Source organism: Denticeps clupeoides, chromosome 4 (genome assembly GCF_900700375.1).
Source record: "Denticeps clupeoides chromosome 4, fDenClu1.1, whole genome shotgun sequence".
Taxonomy (NCBI): Eukaryota; Metazoa; Chordata; class Actinopteri; order Clupeiformes; family Denticipitidae; genus Denticeps; species Denticeps clupeoides.
The window spans coordinates 23,282,842-23,302,097 of record NC_041710.1 but is presented as its reverse complement, the minus strand read 5'-3'; the positions used below and the strand labels follow the sequence as shown (position 1 = coordinate 23,302,097).

General features: G+C 44.1%; 1 protein-coding gene across 7 annotated transcripts; it reads right to left on the bottom strand.

Moving 5' to 3' along the window:
- Nucleotides 1-1,097: 1,097 nt before the first annotated feature.
- ctnnd1 (catenin (cadherin-associated protein), delta 1) lies at nt 1,098-18,538 on the bottom strand. 7 transcript variants are annotated; one of them, XM_028978323.1, is made up of 21 exons: nt 18,402-18,538; nt 13,158-13,309; nt 10,613-10,684; nt 10,255-10,380; nt 9,560-9,831; nt 8,327-8,599; nt 7,993-8,239; nt 7,408-7,630; nt 6,955-7,156; nt 5,769-5,886; nt 5,446-5,599; nt 5,040-5,057; nt 4,490-4,552; nt 4,253-4,380; nt 3,957-4,107; nt 3,430-3,625; nt 2,925-3,115; nt 2,550-2,603; nt 2,405-2,475; nt 1,985-2,084; nt 1,098-1,598 (listed from the first exon to the last, which is right to left on the bottom strand). In XM_028978323.1, the coding sequence occupies exons 2-20, from the start codon at nt 13,302-13,304 to the stop codon at nt 2,025-2,027; spliced, it is 2,766 nt and encodes a 921-aa protein (XP_028834156.1). In that variant the 5' UTR covers nt 13,305-13,309; nt 18,402-18,538; the 3' UTR covers nt 1,098-1,598; nt 1,985-2,024. The 7 variants fall into 7 exon arrangements, with proteins under 7 accessions (XP_028834156.1, XP_028834157.1, XP_028834162.1 ...); XM_028978324.1 differs by lacking the exon at nt 18,402-18,538 and adding an exon at nt 18,100-18,391; XM_028978329.1 differs by lacking the exon at nt 13,158-13,309.
- Nucleotides 18,539-19,256: the final 718 nt, after the last annotated feature.

Here is a 19,256-nt window from a genome sequence, read left to right as displayed (position 1 = left end):
TTCCTTGTTTTAATTAAAAGATGAAAAACAGTAAATGCATTTAATTAAAAGATAAAACTGATTGCATATGCATTCACCCACAATACCCTCAGGACAAAAAGAGACCCAAAATCATAATGTTTAAAAAAAAAAAATAAAAAAAAAAAAATAATTAACAAATATTCTCTTGTATATATAGTTAAATGTGCTTTATCTAAATATCAAGCTAGAATCAAAAGGGTGTTGCCCCACTTCCATCTTTCTAATGATGGTTGATGCATAAAAATTTAACAGATTCATGAATCCACTTCCCTCAGTTCCAATAATCCCTTGGTGTAATCTATGGTACTCACACTGACAGTAAATTTCCTGCAATGTTAAAAAAAATATATATATTAAAATGAAATAAAGGCTCGGGGCAAGGACTAGTGCTATAGTATCCATTCAGTAAATATCTACACTGAGCATTTTGAATGTCTATGGTACAAGCACTGTGTGGTACTGTAATATCTGGAAATTCCCAATTCATAAAAAAAAAAAAAACAATTTCACGGGCAAACCTTTAGGTTAGTGGTACAAAAATGCACTTGTTACAATCTCCTGAGATACACATCCTTACACACACTCACACATGGCAACAATCCAGGAGTGAAGCACTCAAGACTGGATTGTCAAAAGCCATCACATATTTACAAATCAATGCTTTAAAAAAAAAAAAAAAAAAAAAAAAAAAAAAAGGGGGGGGGGGGGGGGGGGGGGGGGTGTGTTGATAACGTAAGAAGAGTAGGACAATTAACAAAACCACGATGGTAAGACTTATTTCTAGAATTTGTTTTCCCAGTATCCTATGCTGAGATCCCCCAGAGTCTCTCTTTTAACCTTTGGTGGCTTCAGTCACTGAAGAAACTGGAATGGTAAAATAGATTCGTGCTTTAATAACCTAACCTGAAAGAAGGTTAATAACAAGGTGGCTACACTTTCACTTTGAGACTTGAAATACTAAAATATGTACATCAGCAGGATGCCAGATAATGGTGCAGTCATTGTTGTGGCCCTTAGGAGAGGTTAATCAAGTCACAAAACAATAATAAAAACAGCCAGCAACCCCTATGACTGACATACAGTCTCATTGTGGGAAAACCTTAAATTAAGTTATCATTAGTGTTAAGTGAAACTGCCAAGGTCAATGTCAACGTAGTGGTTCAATTTGTATAGCGAGGTCACTGCAACATCAGGAATTGTAGTGGAAAGGACCATAACGTACTGAGTGACAGTTATGTCAGCGTAGGTAGTGTCATTACAAGGCTAGCTGTATCACCATTAAACCAGGCTTTGATGTGGGACTGGGATAGCTGTTATGGGAAAAGGTCAAGTGGTACAAAGCAGAAAACAAGTTTTGTAGTGTCTCCTAAGCCAGTGGTCCAGTGATCATCAAAAGAAGTGGTCTGGAATGGTCTGGTGCAAATGGAGTAAGAGAGAGAGAGAGAATGAGGGATCTTCCGTCCGGTCCTGATTTCAATAGTGGCTGAAGTCCCTTGGAATAAGATCCCAAAACGCTTAGCAAGGACAATAGGCTGGAGGGGGGCACTCTCCATGAGAGATGCAGACTATCAGTTTTTCTGTAGATGGAAGAAAACAAATGTACACTTAAAACACACAACTTCAGGTAACATTACGTAAACAAGGGCAAAGGAAATGCAAGGATTGAACAGTGCAAGGAATTCATTTTTCACTTTATATAGACAAATGCACAATCAAGGAATGAGCTTAGGTGTTAAAATATTTTAGAACACTATCAAAGCATGTGACCTTATTGGACACATGGCTTGTGAGCACGCTGCATAAAAACAAGGAACAAAGTCTGGGGTTGGGGAAAAAAACACCACTAGGGGCCACCATAAACACATCACAAGAGGACAAGACTCACATACATTAAAACATAGAGCTCACTAACAAACCAGCAAAGGAGCCCGTGCACAGAGAGAGACTGGTGGGACACACATACCATGCGCGCTCATGCACTGTGTGGGAGAGGGGGGAGTGGCCTAACCGTCGTAAGAATCCATCAGAGGCATAGAGCCCCGCCTCTCCCCATATTTCCCTCCCTGAGAGAGAGAGAGAGAGAGAGAGAGAGAGAGAGAGAGCGAGAGAAAGAAAGGGGAGTGAAGACCGTAAGGAGAAAAAAAAAAAAAAAAAAAAAAAAGGGGAGAGACCAGTGAAGAGCAGTGAAGATAGATGTCACACAGTGAAGACAGACATGGGGAACAGTTACTGAGAAGATTAGTAATACATAAGGGACATTAGTAAATAGGGCTTGAATAAACCAAAAGAGTATAACATTAGTACTTTGCTGCCCAGGCCATGACAAAGTTAAAACAGAGAGGACCAAATAGCCAGGTTATAGTTGGTATGCTGATGTTTTTACCTGTGGTATGTCTCGGTCAGAATCAAGGGTGTTGTCTAGAGTGTTCCTCCTGTCCACTGTAGAATAAGCATCTGACACAAACAGGAAAATCTTTACACCAGTGCAGAGTGTGTAAGTACTGCCAACATTGCAGTATTAGATTTACCTGGTCCCATGTCATTTAATGGAATCATGTCTCGATCTCTGTCGGTTTTTCCACCTAGAAAATGGGGAAAAAAAAAAAAAAAAAGAAAAGAAAAGAAAAAAAAAAAAGTTAAAAAGAATCGATGGGAACATAATATGGACAAGAAAAGCACAAATATTAATTTCACATATGTACAAAGTACTTAGCTCTAGACCAAGATTATTGCCCTTTCAATATATTACTGTTCCCTGGATGATGACTAACACATGCTACATGAAGACAGTAAATGGCCGGAGGTGTTATAGTCTTGTGAGATGTAGATGACTTCCCTTCTAAACCCATTCTCTTCCTCTGGAGCGCATGCTGTAATGCCATACGTTTGTCCACGACACTCACCCCGGTCAATGAGCGGCATGCTATCATCGTATCCACCGTTACTGCGTGTGGTGGCTGTGGTGGGGTTGACACCGACAACAAAGTCAGATTTCTTCCAGCCATCCTTCTCCAATGTGCGCCTCAATTCCTTAAAACCCCATACAATCTGAAGTACATGTCCTGCTCCACGCACCTCCCTCTCTGAACGGTTTCTGTGGGGAAAAAAAAAAAAAGTACATTACTTTCAACTGCAAAAAAAAAATAAAAAAAAAAAAATTATATATATATATATATATATAGATAGAGAGAGATAGAGAGATAGAGAGATAGAGAGAGAGAGAGATAGAGAGAGAGAGAGATAGAGAGATAGAGAGAGAGAGAGATAGAGAGATAGAGAGATAGAGAGAGAGAGAGAGAGAGAGAGAGAGAGGAGAGAGAGAGAGAGAGAGAGAGAGAGAGAGAGAGAGATTTTTTTATGGGTTTAAGGCAATGAAGCCACAGTTCCCATTCGGTCAGTCAGACGTACCCATCCTTGTTGATGAGCACCAGTCTCTCAATGCCCTGTGAGGCACGCAGCGTTTTGGCAGCATCCACACTGGAGCCCAGCACTTCCGCCAGCGTGCTGAGTACAGATACCACAGTCTCTTCACTTAGGGCCCGCACAGGCTGGCTCTGACCACCGCCCGGCAGGTTTGCCACAAAAGCAGGCACTGAGTGCTGACCTGAAGTGTATAATATACATTTACAAATGTAAATGGTACAGTATACTATAATATAATATATATATAAATAAATATATAGTTAAAATGTACAGCAAAAAAAAAAAAAAAAAAATTTTTTTTTTTACAAAAATACATCCAGAAACATCAGTTAAAAAAATATGATAGCACTTATTTTCTTAATACAAAACATCGATTTTGAGACATATATTTGTGTGTGTGTGTGAGATTTAAAAAAAATTTAATCAGTCATCAAGCACTTCAGGTGTTGTCCATAATTAGAGCCGCACATAATAAACTTCCCCTCCCCACAAATACATAGGACAAAACTGACCAAGCAGTTCCCGGTTGCGTGCATCAATGGCAAGGTTTCGGAGTGCCCCAGACATGGCTCGCACCACACGGTCATTCCCATGAGACAGCAGTTCAGTCATCATAGGCAGGCCCTTTTCTTGCCTTATTATTGCCCGAATGTACCGGCCATACTGGGTTTAAAACAAAAATAAATAAAAAAAATAGTTAATTACTAACACCATTCACCATCTACAGACGCATCTACAGTGTAGTGTCCTGAAATGAACAGCGTACTAGGCTGTAGCACAGTTCGAATAAGTGAGACGTGTAACTCACAGTCCAGCGGCCAGCACACAGGTTCTGAATGGCTCCAGCTGCAGCCTCCAACACCGAGGGATTCTTACTCTCCTTTAGCAAGGAGGTGTAAATGCGCACAACCTCTGGCTGGAACAGCAGCTCATATCCTGTGGATTGTTAAAAGAAGCGTAGTCATGGGTTCGTTATTAGTTGCAAAGTACTGGATTGTGTGAAGTGGCTAACCCTTAAAAAAATAAAATTGCTCCCTGTACTTACCAGAAGCAGGAGTGTTTCTCTTTGGAATATCAATTGTGTCTGTTTGATCATCATCCTTCCTCCCTGAGGAGCAAAGAGAGAGGAGAAAATACATTGAAAAACAAGGAAGTGTGCCCAAAAACGTCAAATCAAAGTATGTTTATCTAGAGAAATATAATGTAATTACTTATTACACTATTCTCAGCTGAATATGCATACATTTCTAATAATTACAAACTGGTTGGTGAGGTGTTTTACACATAAAGGGAAATAAATCAGCTGACATCTATTAACATAGTCAAGAAGAAGTCAAGTTCTAATCTGTTCTAAATCAGCTTATAAATTTCAAATTTGCACACACATCTTTAGCGGGAAAAATGTAAATGATACACTGAGCAAGCTGATGTCACAGCAAAGGGTGCATTTGACAATAGAAGATATGAATCTGCTAAGATATGAATGAATCGCAGAGTTCATTCATGCAGGATTTCCAGGGAATGAGTTAGTCCTCAGTAGCCAATCTTGCATCTGTTCATCATATGCACCCGGTAAAATCATAAGAGGAGCTTACCTTTAGAAAACCACTCGTCTGCATTGGGGTAAAACGAAGGCAACAGGACAGAGGATTGGAAAAAATGCAGGAGAGAACAGAGAAAGGATAGGTAAATAGAATCAGTTATGAAATAAACCAGCAAGCCACCCAAAACATTAAGCTGAAAGCACACATTCTTATATAAATATAATGCACACAATCCATACAAAGTATAATCTACAGAGCACAGAAAAGACCCAGAAAACTGTTTTAGCTCACACTACAGTGCAGTTGTAACAAACCTTTGGGAGAGCAAAGGCTGTTACAGCAATGTTCAGAGCAAAATATTAGCATAACAGGCTAAAGCAAGAGATTATTTTGAGATCCAGAAAAGACGCCCCAAAATTGTAATATGATTGCATGGGAACCGTTTGTCCCAACACACCTTTTCCTTTGCGGGAGCTGAAGCAGCCTGCCTTGTGTGAAGGGACTGGCCCTTGATTGATGGGTACAGTCTCCATGTAGCGTTCACAGCCGGGGACCTCCTTATGCACCTGATAGGACAGATTCCTCAGCAGACACACACTGTTCTCGATCAGCTACAAGAGAAAGGGAGGAGGGGTAGTAGTAAACAATAGAGCAATTAAAGTGGCAGAGTTAACAATCCAAGTCATGCAAATACTGATCAAACAGATAGAGATTGATACACTGTTCAGTGTGACTACACACACCCATAAACCACAAACAAAGGAGAAGATAATCACACACCTTGTTGTCTACAGATTTACAGTCAATCTGGGACTGGACAATGTACATGAGAGAGTCGACCAGACCGTTGCACTCGCGCAACTTTCGCCTGGCCTCGCTGCGCTCAGAGCTTACGTTCCTGTAAGAGAGGGGTGAAAAGCGACAAAGTTGGAGAATATCCGACAATAAAACAAGCATGGTCTCAAAACTGGGGGAGAAACTAAAATGATTTAAATCTATAAAAGGAGAAAATTCAAGTAGAAAGGCACATAATGGAGGGCAAAAAACTAGGATTATAGTCATAGGGCTGCACGGCGTAAGGGCGCGGCCCTAGTTTATTTGGTGCCCTGTGCAATTTATTATTATTTTTTTTTAAATCTTGGAATCTTGGAGGAGCTACATTATAAACTATAAACAAGCATAGGTGTTTAAACTATTTTTAATGTAAATTCTACGGCTGAATACAGAAAAGTTTATTATACAACTTCCTGCTGCAGTGCCTTTGCTATGGACCCTATCAAAAACAGTTACATTTTAAATTGTCTTGTCAAATTACATACCGCAATATATACAGTCAAATTTATATCACAATATGAATTTTATGCCATTACACACAGCTATAGTCTGCAGCCTTAAAGAGATTTCATTACAGCAAAGAGCTTTTGCTCAAAGTGAAAGGAGAAGCTTCCAAAGCCAAATAGCAGCACCGGAGACAGAATTGCTCTCAAAGGGAATCAGTCATGGGAAATAAACGGATTCAAAGATCACATTTCTCTTCTTTGTACCACCTCACTCTCCTTCTCTGTGCCTTTTTAAAACAGAGTCTCACTCACACCCGCCCATTAACTTGCTTCCACACAGTCCCCATCTACTTCAGATACAATTCAGGGTTAACCTTCTATCAGTTAGCTCAGCAGTACGTTCCCCTTAATATCATTCACTCTGAACGTCTCCCCCAGCCCACACAACTGCAACAAGCCAATTAACCTGACTTATTGCAACTTCCTGTCATGGCAAAACTCCAAGAGCGTGAGAACTACCACATGGACTTTTGAATGGGGGTTGCAATCACATGCCTTGCCAAGAAAACATCCCATCTCTTTCCCATTACAGACAAGTATCCAGTCCCGATCCTAAGGAATGCTAGCCAAAGCCTGTTTGGGGTCTGATTGCCCCTCCTCCCTACATATCTGGCAGTTTCACTGACCTTAGACAGCCTGCTGTGTTGGTGAGAGCAGTCTCCCACTCAAGGTGGCGGGGTTTACAGCTCTCCTCTCCGGCCCCTCCTCCTGTGCTCCCTCGCTCCCAGCCTGAATGTGCCACCATCACCTCGTCTGAGAGTGCATGCAATGCATGGTCAACGATCTCCATCTTCACGGAGTCATGGGACGACAGGTTCCACAGGGTGCCTGATTATCACACCGGGGAAGATTTGTATCGTAAGAGCACCACTGGCATCTTCAGCTCTTTTTAAAAACACAAAAACTGTTAATCCTGTACTATAGTCAACCAGCTATCAAAAGATTGCAGAGCAACAGACGTAAAAACACTTGTAAAAAATGCATTTACGTTTATGTATACCAGATTCACGCTGGTTAGGACTCATTACAACAAAAGCTTATCTCTACAACAAGTCAATAAAAGAAGAACAATCCTGTACCTGTAATAGTGTCAGTGAGGTCCTGGTCGCGTGTCTTACGTAGCAGCCGCACCAGAGCAGGGATTCCATCACAGTTCTTGATGGCAATCTTGTTATCTGGGTCTCGGCCATAGGAGATGTTCTTCAGCGCCCCGCAGGCTGCATGGTGCACCTCCTTCTTTGGGTTGTCCAGCATTGAGACCAGAGCTGGGATGCCTTTTAGACGCCGGACCTCTGATTTCACCTATAAAGAGAGAGGTTGTGTAGTAAGAGAGTGTTCCGAAATAAGGGGTCTATGGGCTGTTCTGGACCTGAAAAAATCCCTTAAGCATAACACATATCTCTCTCGCTCTCTAAACTTGCCCTTTGACCTTAGTGCTGCACGATTCTATACACATTCCTCGTGTCTCATGACCTGCAGGATGCTTGTCTGATGTGGCCACACATGTGCATGTCTGTGCATGCTCATGTCACACTCCAAGACGCCAAAAGATTTGAGTTATGCCGTCTACGCAGTAGATCGCATTACTTCAAGCAGTGGCAGGAATTCAAACACAAAGTATACAGAGCATGGCACCTAATAATGTCTTTTAGTCATTTCAGTACCTTGTCATTCTTAAAGGTGAGGTGCTGTAGGTAGGCAGCAGCGTTGCTCTTAACCGGGTCCAGGCGGTAATTGAGCATGGCAATGACCTCGGGCAGCTCAGGTTGCCTCCATGTGCCAGGGGCAGGGCCCTTCCGCAATGTACTGTCCAGAGATGCCATGCTGCCCCGCTCACCCTGGGCAAGAGGGGCTCCACCTCCCCAGTAGTAATCAGCACTCATGTCACCATCCAGAGTGCCCTCATAACTCCTGAAGCACAAAAGACAATTCCCATAAGCACTAGAACATATTCAGCACAATCTATGACATTAAACTACATAACTCCACACCACTGACCCAGTTCTGCGAGGCGGTGCGTGTAAAGGGCGTCCCGGTGTCAGTCGGGGCATGGTGCTGTAGTGCATGGATGGGGCCAGTCCGTAGTCGGCCTCATCATATCCGATACTACGCTGGTCATCCTCCAGGCCGTATGGCTCTGGAACAAAGCGCTGCAGGCCGGCCAATTCCATGGCACTGCCCATCCGCACCTGGGGCTGAGCAGCATAGGGGTCCAGCTGAGGTCTGCTGTGGGCACGGTAGTTTGGGTCCAAGGTGCGGTAGCCATCAGGTCTAAGGGAACCAGGATAATGGGGGGGGGGGGGGGGGGGGGGAGAAGGGGATGGGGTGGTAGGGGTTCAGGGTTTAGGAGCAAAGTGCTACTACAGCTGGAAAAGAACTGGCAGAAGGTGTTCTTAGAGACCTAAAACGTGGATGGGGTCAATTTAAAGCAGGTTGCCATTTGGAAGCCTAGCTGGACCACAATCATTATTTTGCAAAAAAAAGTCGTAACTTGCAGCTGCCTCTCTCTGGAGCCATCACTGTACATTGCTAAGAGTAACAACCTTGAATGCTGACATTTCAAAAATAACAGAACTGTCAATGACAGTAAGCAAATCTTTATATCCAGTGTCAGTGATAGAAATAGCTGTAATACCCAGCTACATATGTAAACAATTTTAACATTGGATGTATAATTAATTGTTAATTAATAATAGTTTTTAATTTAACTTGAAAGCACGTTGTAAGTCGCTCTGGATAAGGGCGTCTGCCAAATGCTGTAAATGTAAAATGTAAATGTAAATTTAAAAAAATAAAAAAGCAAGAGACCTCTATTGCGCTTAGACAAAAACAATATGGTATGGGATAAAGGCTTAAAGCAAGGATTGATCTGGCCTATAGAAGCTCTACTGAAGGGCTGATCAAATTTGGTTGTCAAATTTTATCAAGGTTTCCAAATCATGCATGCAGACCATACTGAGACAGGTGGAGGGCAGAAAAGTTGATGGGGTCTGTGCCTATATTTGAAAAGCCCTGCTCTAATGCATTCTAGACCATAAAAGCAAAGGGTAAAAATGTATATTAAAAAAAATAAAATAACCAGGCGAGTCCACATAAAAGCCAAATTACACCACACTGAAACCGATAACGACGGCATTTACGTTATCACTACAAAAAAAAATTATAGGTTATGAGTTTATTTCTCACAAAGCCAAACCAAAATCCTGAACTGATGAACACAAGCACACTCACCTGTAGGCAGGGTCCATGCGTGCCATACGGCTCAGGCTAGAGTAGGTGTCTGAGGGCGGCCCACCACGATAATCATCATATCCCCCTGGTGGGCCGTAGTGATAGTTGCGGGGCACAGTGGCAGTGGGGTAGTCCATTCCTCCTGGCTGTCTGTACATGGGGGCATTGTAACCCATCATACCAGTCATAGAGCCGCCACCATCCAGTGAGAGTGTATCCGACACAGAGGGGATGACTGTGCGCGTCGTTGTGGTCTTGGTGACCTTTTTGACCTATTGGAAGGGCAATAACAATTGGCTTTGCAGTGCACACTATTTCATGTTTAATAACAGGAAATAAGGACAGGAGTTGTTACAATGTATTCTCAAATCTCAAACTTAATGTCTTGAATGTTGTGGCTGCAAAATAAACGTTCCAGTTGTTCTGCTGGCTGACTTATTGCTGGAAGGTTTAATTTGCCAATAAAACATGCTCCGACTGCCTTGTTAACCTAAACTATTTAGAAGGTCACAGCATTAACAATGCACCATCACTGTAGGGCTGCTTTTAATTTTCTCTCTGCTGTACAGTCAGCCATTGCACAGCCACACAGCGATATTTAATATAATCTGACACTATTATACTGCATGGTAACAATGTAAACTAGGATTCGTAAATGTCTAAGAGTTGGAGAAGCTCTTAGATTCAGTGCATACAGTAGTCTCTGTGCGCCGCGTAGTGCCATCATCACTGGTCTCTACTGAAATGACTGGCATAATCTCTTGGGGGTCTTCTTGTACAGTGACCGTCTCAACAAGGTGACCCGGGTCCAACATCCTGTACTGTAATAGGAGAGAGTGTGAAGGGGAGGGCGAGGGGAGAGAAAACAATAGTGAGTCAGAGCCAAGGACGGAGAAGCATTTCCTCTGCTACTACACCACCCAAACATGTGGAAATACCACACACACACACACACCACCACAAATGAATGGAGCACATATTTAGCACTAAACATCTGGACAAAGAAAGAACTAAGCCACCCCACAACCCACAAAAACACACACACACACACACCTGTGTCCCGTTGATGTATCCGTCGTTCAGTTTGAGTCTTTCTAACTCCACATCACCAGTAACACGGCCGTTCTAAAATGGGAGAAAAAGGGCGTTATTGCACACAACACAAACAGCAAACAAGTAAGTACATGACCCATTTCAACTCTCCTGAGAAGGTTAATGCAGAACCAAGTAGAAATTAAAAAGTTAAATCCCTCACACACGGCAATAGGTAATTCATACACACTGACACCATATTCAATACAAAATATTCACAAAACCATATTCTGTGCACACACAAAAACACCCAACGCACACATAGGGTGAAGGGATGTGGAGATGAACGACACACGAATGAAGGTAGAGTTGGACTGAAAAAATGACAAGTGTATGTTCAGAACAATATGAGGGCAGCTGATAGCATTTAATCTAAAAGTAAGTAAATAAAAGGCTCAGTCATGCACCTCTGCAGAAAAGACATGCAGCTGACTACACACACACACACACACACACACACACACACACACACACACACTCTGGGGCACACACTGCTGCTACAGAAAGCAGGACACTGCAGTCATTCCAGCCCCTAGGGGGAGCACCAGGCACAGGTTCTCATTTGGGCGTGGACCACGCTTGTAATCATTTAAGTTGACCTATGGTCAGTTTTACTTTCTCGCAAAGCAGTCAGGATTACTAATGGATGAGCGGTAAGCTGTTCCTAGAGCAGCTAAACACAAAGCAAGCAGCTCACAAACTGAGAAACTTTGAGTCAGCTGTTCTGGGAATATTGTTCACTTTAAAATGTGACTTCAAACCACATATAGAACTCCTAAAACCACATTCTAAATAGCACAACCCTCATTTTTTTCATCTTGTGTGGGTTGTGATTTTCCTAAGTCAGCTAATAAGTGGCTAAAGCGGCCACAAAAGTAAGCATACGGTCAGGGGATTTCACGTGTGCCTGTAATTCCAACAGTGCATAACATTAATATCTGAGAACAAAGTGAAAATATATGGCGGATGGGGCGCTGGCTGCCATTGCGTGTACGGACCTGCCTGTAGGTAGGGGCCCTGAACTACCTTGAACGTTCATGCTGTACAACTATGTCAACACAGCAAAGATAAGGCCAGCCTGTAGCATTCCACCGCCTAGTCTGTCAGTCACTGACCAGAGCTTCTGGGAACAAAACTGCCTGTCTCATACATATGTATGTGTGTAGGGTTTAGGCTTAGAAAGAAGGAAAAATACTTAACTTTAAAGAACGACTGAGAACAGACACACACAAAAAAAAAAACTTCCTTCTTAAAGGCATATGTGAATGCAATTAATTTGAAAGAGGACGTGGCTTCCTGACAAACGGGGCTGTGACACCTGCCACTATAATGGCAGTCTGAACGGTGACTGACTAGATGGAAATCCTAATGCCGCGAGACATCTTTACTATATTGAGCAACATCCTGGGACAGGGTGAAAGGCCTATCAGTCATACGACGTGAAGTTAGCAGACCCAGACCGACTCAACTGGTTTTACCAAGCGGCTCTTTCAGTGGTGGCGGGAAGTGCGTTTTGGGGGGTGGAAGGGTGGAGAGTGGGGATTGTGGGGAATTACGGCAGTGAGCTAAAACGTAATAAGCCACACCAGCTATGCCAGATTCAATGATCTGAAAATGTGAAATAAAAATAAAACATACGACCTAAAGACATTGTGCCAACAACATGACAAACAGCATTCGTTTTATATCCATGCAAGGGTGTATTGATGGTCATGCAGTGGGCATGCACAGTGACAAGTCACAGGAGGAAGCAATGGGATGTGGCAGCAGGGTGGTAACATGACTGGGGTGAATTAGAGAAACACAGACTGGTCCAGGACCTTTATTATAGCATTTTGTGAATATTCTAATAGATAGTATGAGCGATAATGCATCAGTTATATGATAAATGGGATGTGGGGTGGTGGTGACCATAAGACTTGTCACAACAAGAAGATTAGCAAATAGCTTTGCCCGTAAGCAGGTTTCAGAAAGGAATATAATTTGAGAAGAGCTAATACAACAATCTTACAGCAAAATTGAATGTCCATATTATTTATTTGGAAACATTTTCCTACCAATGCACACAGTCAGCTAATTTTATAGTTGGTTCAGCATTCTCATGTTACTCTGAGTACACAAAGCCATACACAAAGTCTGAGCCACTTTTAAGAGTATGCTTCAGCAAAAACTTCAGAAAGCAGCTCTGCAGGGGTAATGTTCATAAACACTGCAAGTATTAGAAAGACTCCACTCATCCAGTATCAGGGTAACCAGAACGAGGGCTGGATGTTATGGGCTAAATATATTTTGTGATCTCGAATGAAGTCTTGATGCATCTTAATCAGATTAGAGGTGAAAACTACCAGCAAAGTGCTGGCTGATGACACGTCTGCCAAATGGGGATCCCTCCAGGTGGTAAAGAGGATGGGAGGATGAGAGGCGCTGAATGATGGAGGGTAGCGCAGGATGATGACATGGGGTGGTGGTATTTTGGGTAGAGACTGATGGGGGGGGGGGGCATTACCTGCATGGTGGGGAGAGATCGGGGGAGGGTACCCGATGGTCCCATGCTCCTCCTCTCCTCCTCCAGAGCCCGAGTCAGACGCTCAAACTGCATTTCCTGCTCCCGCACGGAGGCTAGGAGAGACGCAGCATTCTCACAGTGCTCCATACACACTGAGAGAGAAATAGAAAGAGAGAGAGAGAGAGAGAGCGCGTCACACACACACAGCAAGCCCCCAAACAGGCGAGAGATTGGTTGAAGAGCAAGAGAGGGTCAAGGACTGAGCAAGTGCAAGGCAGACACACCCAAATCTACTAAATAAAAAATATACATATCCATAATAGGCATGAGACAAGATCACTATTCAATAATCGGGGGAGGGGAAACACACACACACACACACACACTCTTCTGTGCAGTATGACACGATTTGTATATTTTGTACACATGGCAGCTCCACTGACTGTTTTTCTAAGTGAGGGGCCTTGCCGGTTCAAATGCAGAACTTGAACAAGGTACCTTCCCCACACACTGCTCCCTGGATGCCAACGTAATGATGTCTGTATGTGGATAAGCAGTGTGGACAGTTGTCTCGTGCCCATTACTAGAAAAGAACATGGAAAGCATTAACAAAACAATGACTTAGGAAACTGGTACTAAGTCACATTAGAGTTCAGTTAAGTGGGTGCACTTGTGAAAGCGCGCACGCGCACACACACACACACACACACACACACACACACGGGTCAAATCACACAGAGGAAGCTGACTGATAGGGCAGGAGCAGCAGCTCGTACACAGACGGACACACCCAGCAAACCAAGCAAGAACTGCATGAGCATTAGACAGGAAAGGTGGGGGTCTGAGCGCTTTAATGAGAGGGTGGGACCAGTGCTGTCAACGAAAAAGCCCATAAGACACGGTAACAAGACCACCACAGAGAGCTGAGATCCCACACGGCAGCTGCTGACACCTCACACACATCCTTCACAGGTGTGTGCTTCACTGCAGCAATGAATAACACATGAGCCCCGTGCCATGTGAAATCATGCATGTTTTAGCCTGTGTGTGTGATGTATGCTCCTCGGTCACCATCTCTAGCCCCTACAGGAACAAGCCTTAGTCAGAGCTGTATTACATATGTGCTCTAGAGATGCGGTAAACTGTGACAGCACGACTCAGCTACGGCTGACGTTTCCCAAATCCAGCAGTCCGTTAAGGAGGTCAAGACCAGCACCATCTCATTTGACCCAAGAAGAAGTGTGGACATTGTATAGACTTGACTACAATTACACACCATGTAATATTTGTATAATTTAAGGAAACATTACAAAACCATCTACCTCGAACACAGACCGAAACCAGAAATAATTTACTTTCATGAGTTTCACCCACTCCTTGCAGGTCCAAAATTAGTTTCTCTCACGGGCAAGAGAAGTGGTGTGAAGTGAACGGTGTAAATTAAAGAGTGACGAAGTCTGGTGGTGGTGGAGCAAGGCACGCGTTCATTAGCGCACCAAGACTCATGGCACCGAGAAGGAAGCAGGTGAGAAAACCTGCCAGACTGAAGGGGAAACCGCTATTCCGGGCTCAGAGCACACAAACTTACGAGCACAGCAGAGCCCTGCAGGTCTGCAGCGGATCGAAGCAGGAGCAAGTCCACCATTAAATCAGCATTAATATTTAACTCCAAAGCCAGAAAATACTGCCATGTTTCTTTGGGCATTATGAAATGGAAATAAAGGACTGAGAAAACATTTTTCCTGCTATAAGTGCCAAACTTTAAAACTGACAGGTCATTACACATTATTTTGTGAAAAACTATCAGCCCTAAGAACTACAACCTACCACGTACTAGTAGTAGAAACCATCTTAGTAGTCATAATAACTAAAATCACAGTTCTAATAATAATCAACTAGCATTTAAAAAAAATGATATAGACTATTATATAGACTAAGCTCCATTACGCTGGTATTTTAATCTGTGGGAAAATATGCTGTTCTAGGTGTACTATTAATAATATAATAAATAAATAAATAAATAAATAAAGAAAAGCAGTAAGCCACAAGAAGTTATGAACGTTATACCTCAAATAACTCTATCCCTCACACACACACACACTCATGGGGGAAATATTTGCAGCTGTCTGTATGGTGTGATCTTGAAAACAATGAGAAGTGTGTGTGAGCAGTGGGGAGAGAGAGAGAGCGAAAGAACGTGGGGCCCTGACGCAGTTGTCCTTGAAAACACAGACACAGCAGTGGGTTTCATCGACAGTGACTGAAACTGTTTTCCACACTCGTCTTCCGCTTCTCTCTCCCTGAAGGAACACACACACACACACACACACACACACACACACACACACTCTCTCAGAGAGACAGGAAAAGGCAGATACACACACACACACACACAGAACCACACATTCCAGATAAAGTTGTGGCATGTCAAATCCTGCCTGAGCTACAGCTAAAAACTGAAACGCACCTTTCCCCACTAGATAGTCTTTCCCAGGCCCCCCATCATCTGTATCCGCCTTTCCCTTCAGCAGGTGACTCACAGTCTGACGTTTCTGAATCACCGCTAGTCTCACCTGATGATACGGTGAATCTTTGATTCAAGAGGTGTTACCTCAGCCATGAGCCACAAAAAAAAAAAAAAAAAAAAAACTGATAACGTTGAAACTGGAGCCCCATGTCATGAAACCGTGATTGATTTTTTTAATATTTAGCTTCTAAGATATCGCTTCAACCACCAAAAAGGTGCTTACAACTCCTCATTCTTGAAAACACTGGAGATGTCATGATGTGACGGGTTAATTCAGACATTATATTGAACACTAGCGTCACTTTCTAATATGGCAAACTGAAATAATCTTTTCTACTCTTTTGAGGTTAAAGTTCAATTTCAATACTGAATACCAGTGTGTCTCCAGAGTTACCACATTTTACGCCTAGTACAAAACACTGAGTGCACTGGCAGCATGGTAAACACCGCACAGCTACATCAATACAGACAGTAAAAAGCCAGATCTGCAGCGGGACCGGAATGCAGGTGTGGGAAATCTGGGCGTGTCAGGGGAGCCGGACAGAGCCGCGCTGACGGCTCCGGCCCAACCGTAACGGCGGACGGGGCTGAAATGGTGGTGTAGTCGGCCTGCCGACACAGGGCAAATTTGAATGAGAGGAGCCGAACCATTAGCCTTGACTCGGCTCCAAACAAACGCCTCCCTGAACTTTGGAACACAAGCGGCCGGCACTCCCCGGTAGCAGACCGGAAAACCGGGCCGGGGCGCCCCCTGAAGCACTAATACCCGACCGAGTCACAAAGTGGAGACGCGGCGTGGCATGAAAGTCAGGAGAAACCCGGGACTATGAATTACAAAGAACGCAGCAGCCGCAGACAGAGAAGAGAGGTGGACTTCCGCGTAGAGGAGACACACCCGTTCCGTAACCGTAAACCCCTCATTACGCGCCACCAAATGATACGTCTGACCAAAAGAAAATCGGGGCCACCACACTGTGTACAAAACGCACTACTTTAAACCAGAGAAATGGGGTCGACGCTTGTTCTGGCTCGGGAGGTGGACTCGCCAAGGGCACTTTTTTAAGGTGGCTTTTTGTCTCGAGGGACAAGCAGGAGCCCGTCCCCGGAGACGCAGTATCAAGGAAGACACGCCCGGGGGCCATTTGCAGAAAGCAACGTTTGCATTGGAGAAAAAAAAAAAACCCATCTTATTTAAAAAAAAAAAAAAAAAAAAAAGAATAAAAAGAGGAGGACATTGTGACTCATGTGTTAAAATTAGCCGACGCGCTGACCCCCGGCTAACCCGTGACGGACGCTTCCATCCCGGCACACGGAACCACGCCAGAGCCCGCCCTTCCCCCACGCTCACACCTATTCAACAAATACCCACTCAACAGGTTTTCCCCTCTTACTCTCGATAACAAAAAAAAAGGTCTGGCAGCCCACGCAGACCTTCATTTTACACGTCCAACACGAAATCGCACCGACCCCGAGTTATGGCTGGTGTCACATGCCGTGACCAGGATGTTTAACAAAAAGGGAAGGAAAAATAATTCCCGCTGGTTAATGATTAAACATATTTCACGAGCTGGTATCGGTTTGTTTCGCACCACGAAACGAGTCCATTTTAATTATTATTATTTTTGAGAAAGGTCAATGAATACAACCTGCAAGTACAGATTGACAAAGCGCCGGCAGCCCCTGCAAAAGTAGTCGCGAAGTCGGCTCCACCGACCTGAAAGTTGGGAGAACAAGTACGTACAGGTGCGCTCACCCCGCGGTCTGGAACATGGCAGCCGTGCGAACCACCGAACCAGAACCCATTCATCAAGACCCCATGTTCTGTAACAATCGGTCAAAATAAAACAAAGTTCGCCATTACAACCAAGGAGACGACTGAAAGTCAAATGTTAGCAACGGGGTCTCCCACACTAGCAAGGTAGGTGACGAAAAAACGGCATGGAGTAAGTATTAACGTGGACAAAAATGAAATTAAAATAATGCATTTGCACATGAGCATCAACGCACCTCGCCACGTACGCCACGGACTTCCGAGCCACGGCGACCGAACCTCCCATTGACCCGAACCACAAAGTTAAAACAGACACACAACGAAAACGCAATGAATAAATACATACAAATATACAAAGAAACAAAATTAAAAGGCCGTTCGGAGAGTCGCGGGCACACAAGCCGAAAACCTACGGCGTTGTTCGGCCGCTGGTGACCAGGGCGAAGCGTGCGGAGCGCTAATCTGCTAAGCGCCTGAAGTACGCGCCGCGGCGGCCGCTCGCTAGCCGGCTAGCACGCTAACGCTAAACCCCGCACAAGTTCTGCGGCGTAGAAACGCGCACTCGCCGGCGCCGGGAGGACGTTCGGAGGAAGGAAAGTTGCGCTTCGGCGGCGAAAAGTGACGACGTTTCCAGCAGGTTCTACCTTTTGTGATTTCGCTCTCGGCCCCCCGAGCACGTCCGGTATCCAACCGTGCTCCGGGCCTGTGGAAACGGGCTGCTACCGTCTGCCAGCTACCGATTCCCGAACTGTGATTCCAAACGTTGCTGGACAAAAAAAATGGGCGTTTTAAGCCCCGATATTCCACTCAATTACCCCTCGTCCGGCGCGCCGATTGTCTTCTACGCTCAACACCACGACACACCCCTGCGGTTCCGCGCGGTTAAAAAAAACACAAGTTCAGCCAAAATGTGAACTTTTGTACACTTTTTTTTTCTTAGACCCACCTAGCTATCTTCCTCGCCTTGTTCACTCCTCTTCCCTCTTCGGCTAGACTCCTCCTGTCCTCTCCTGTCCCCTCCCCTGGGCGGCCGCGGCTCGGAAACGCGCAGGAGACAACAGGGCCGGGCGGGGCGGGGTGCGGTGCGGCGCGGCGCACGGATATCTCTTCGGCCGGACCGCACCGCAGCTCCGTCTGATTTAATTACTTCCCCCCCAGAGCGACATTTTACAACGTCGCCGATGCAAATGCGCCGCGCAGCAAAGCGCCTGTTTCCCGCAGCTCGGGAAATTCTTTTTTTTTTTTTGCGTCACGGTTAGGAGCACGATGAGCACGATGCGCACAGACGCTGAGCTGAATTCACGTGTTTAGGGCTCTACCTAGCGGCCGTCAGAACTCCGATTAGACTGTCTAGACAGATGGCTGAGGTCTTCAAATCTCTAATCTCAAAGCATAGGGGCGCCCGCCCTAATAAAAAAAAATAATAAAAATAATAATATTATATATATATATATATATATATATATATATATATATATATATATATATATATATATATATATATATATATATATATAAATAGGGGAATCAGCACCATAAACCTGGGTATGTTTAACAAAAAGGGAAAAAAAGGTGAAAAAATAAGCACTTCTGACAATCGCCTGAAAGAAGCCGTAAAGCTGTAGACTCAGAATAAAAAATACAACAAAGGTTTCTCTGTTGTTGGAGAAATATCGGCCGCAAATTGACCCTTGTTTCAGGCTTGGTGGAGTGCCTGTGTTTTTAGGGGCGCCCGCCCCAATAATTTTTTTAAAATTAAAATATAAATAGGGGAATCCGCACCATAAACTTGGGTAAAAGT

What these genes read in the sequence shown, in the direction of transcription:
- ctnnd1 (XM_028978323.1), bottom strand. Translation starts at nt 13,304, where the DNA reads ATGGAGCACTGTGAGAATGCTGCGTCTCTCCTAGCCTCCGTGCGGGAG. An exon ending in CGCATGGACCCTGCCTACAG is followed by an intron (nt 8,600 to 9,559) that starts GTGAGTGTGCTT and finishes TGGTTCCCTTAG; the next exon opens with ACCTGATGGCTACCGCACCT. An exon ending in ATTAAATGACATGGGACCAG is followed by an intron (nt 2,476 to 2,549) that starts GTAAATCTAATA and finishes TGTTTGTGTCAG; the next exon opens with ATGCTTATTCTACAGTGGAC.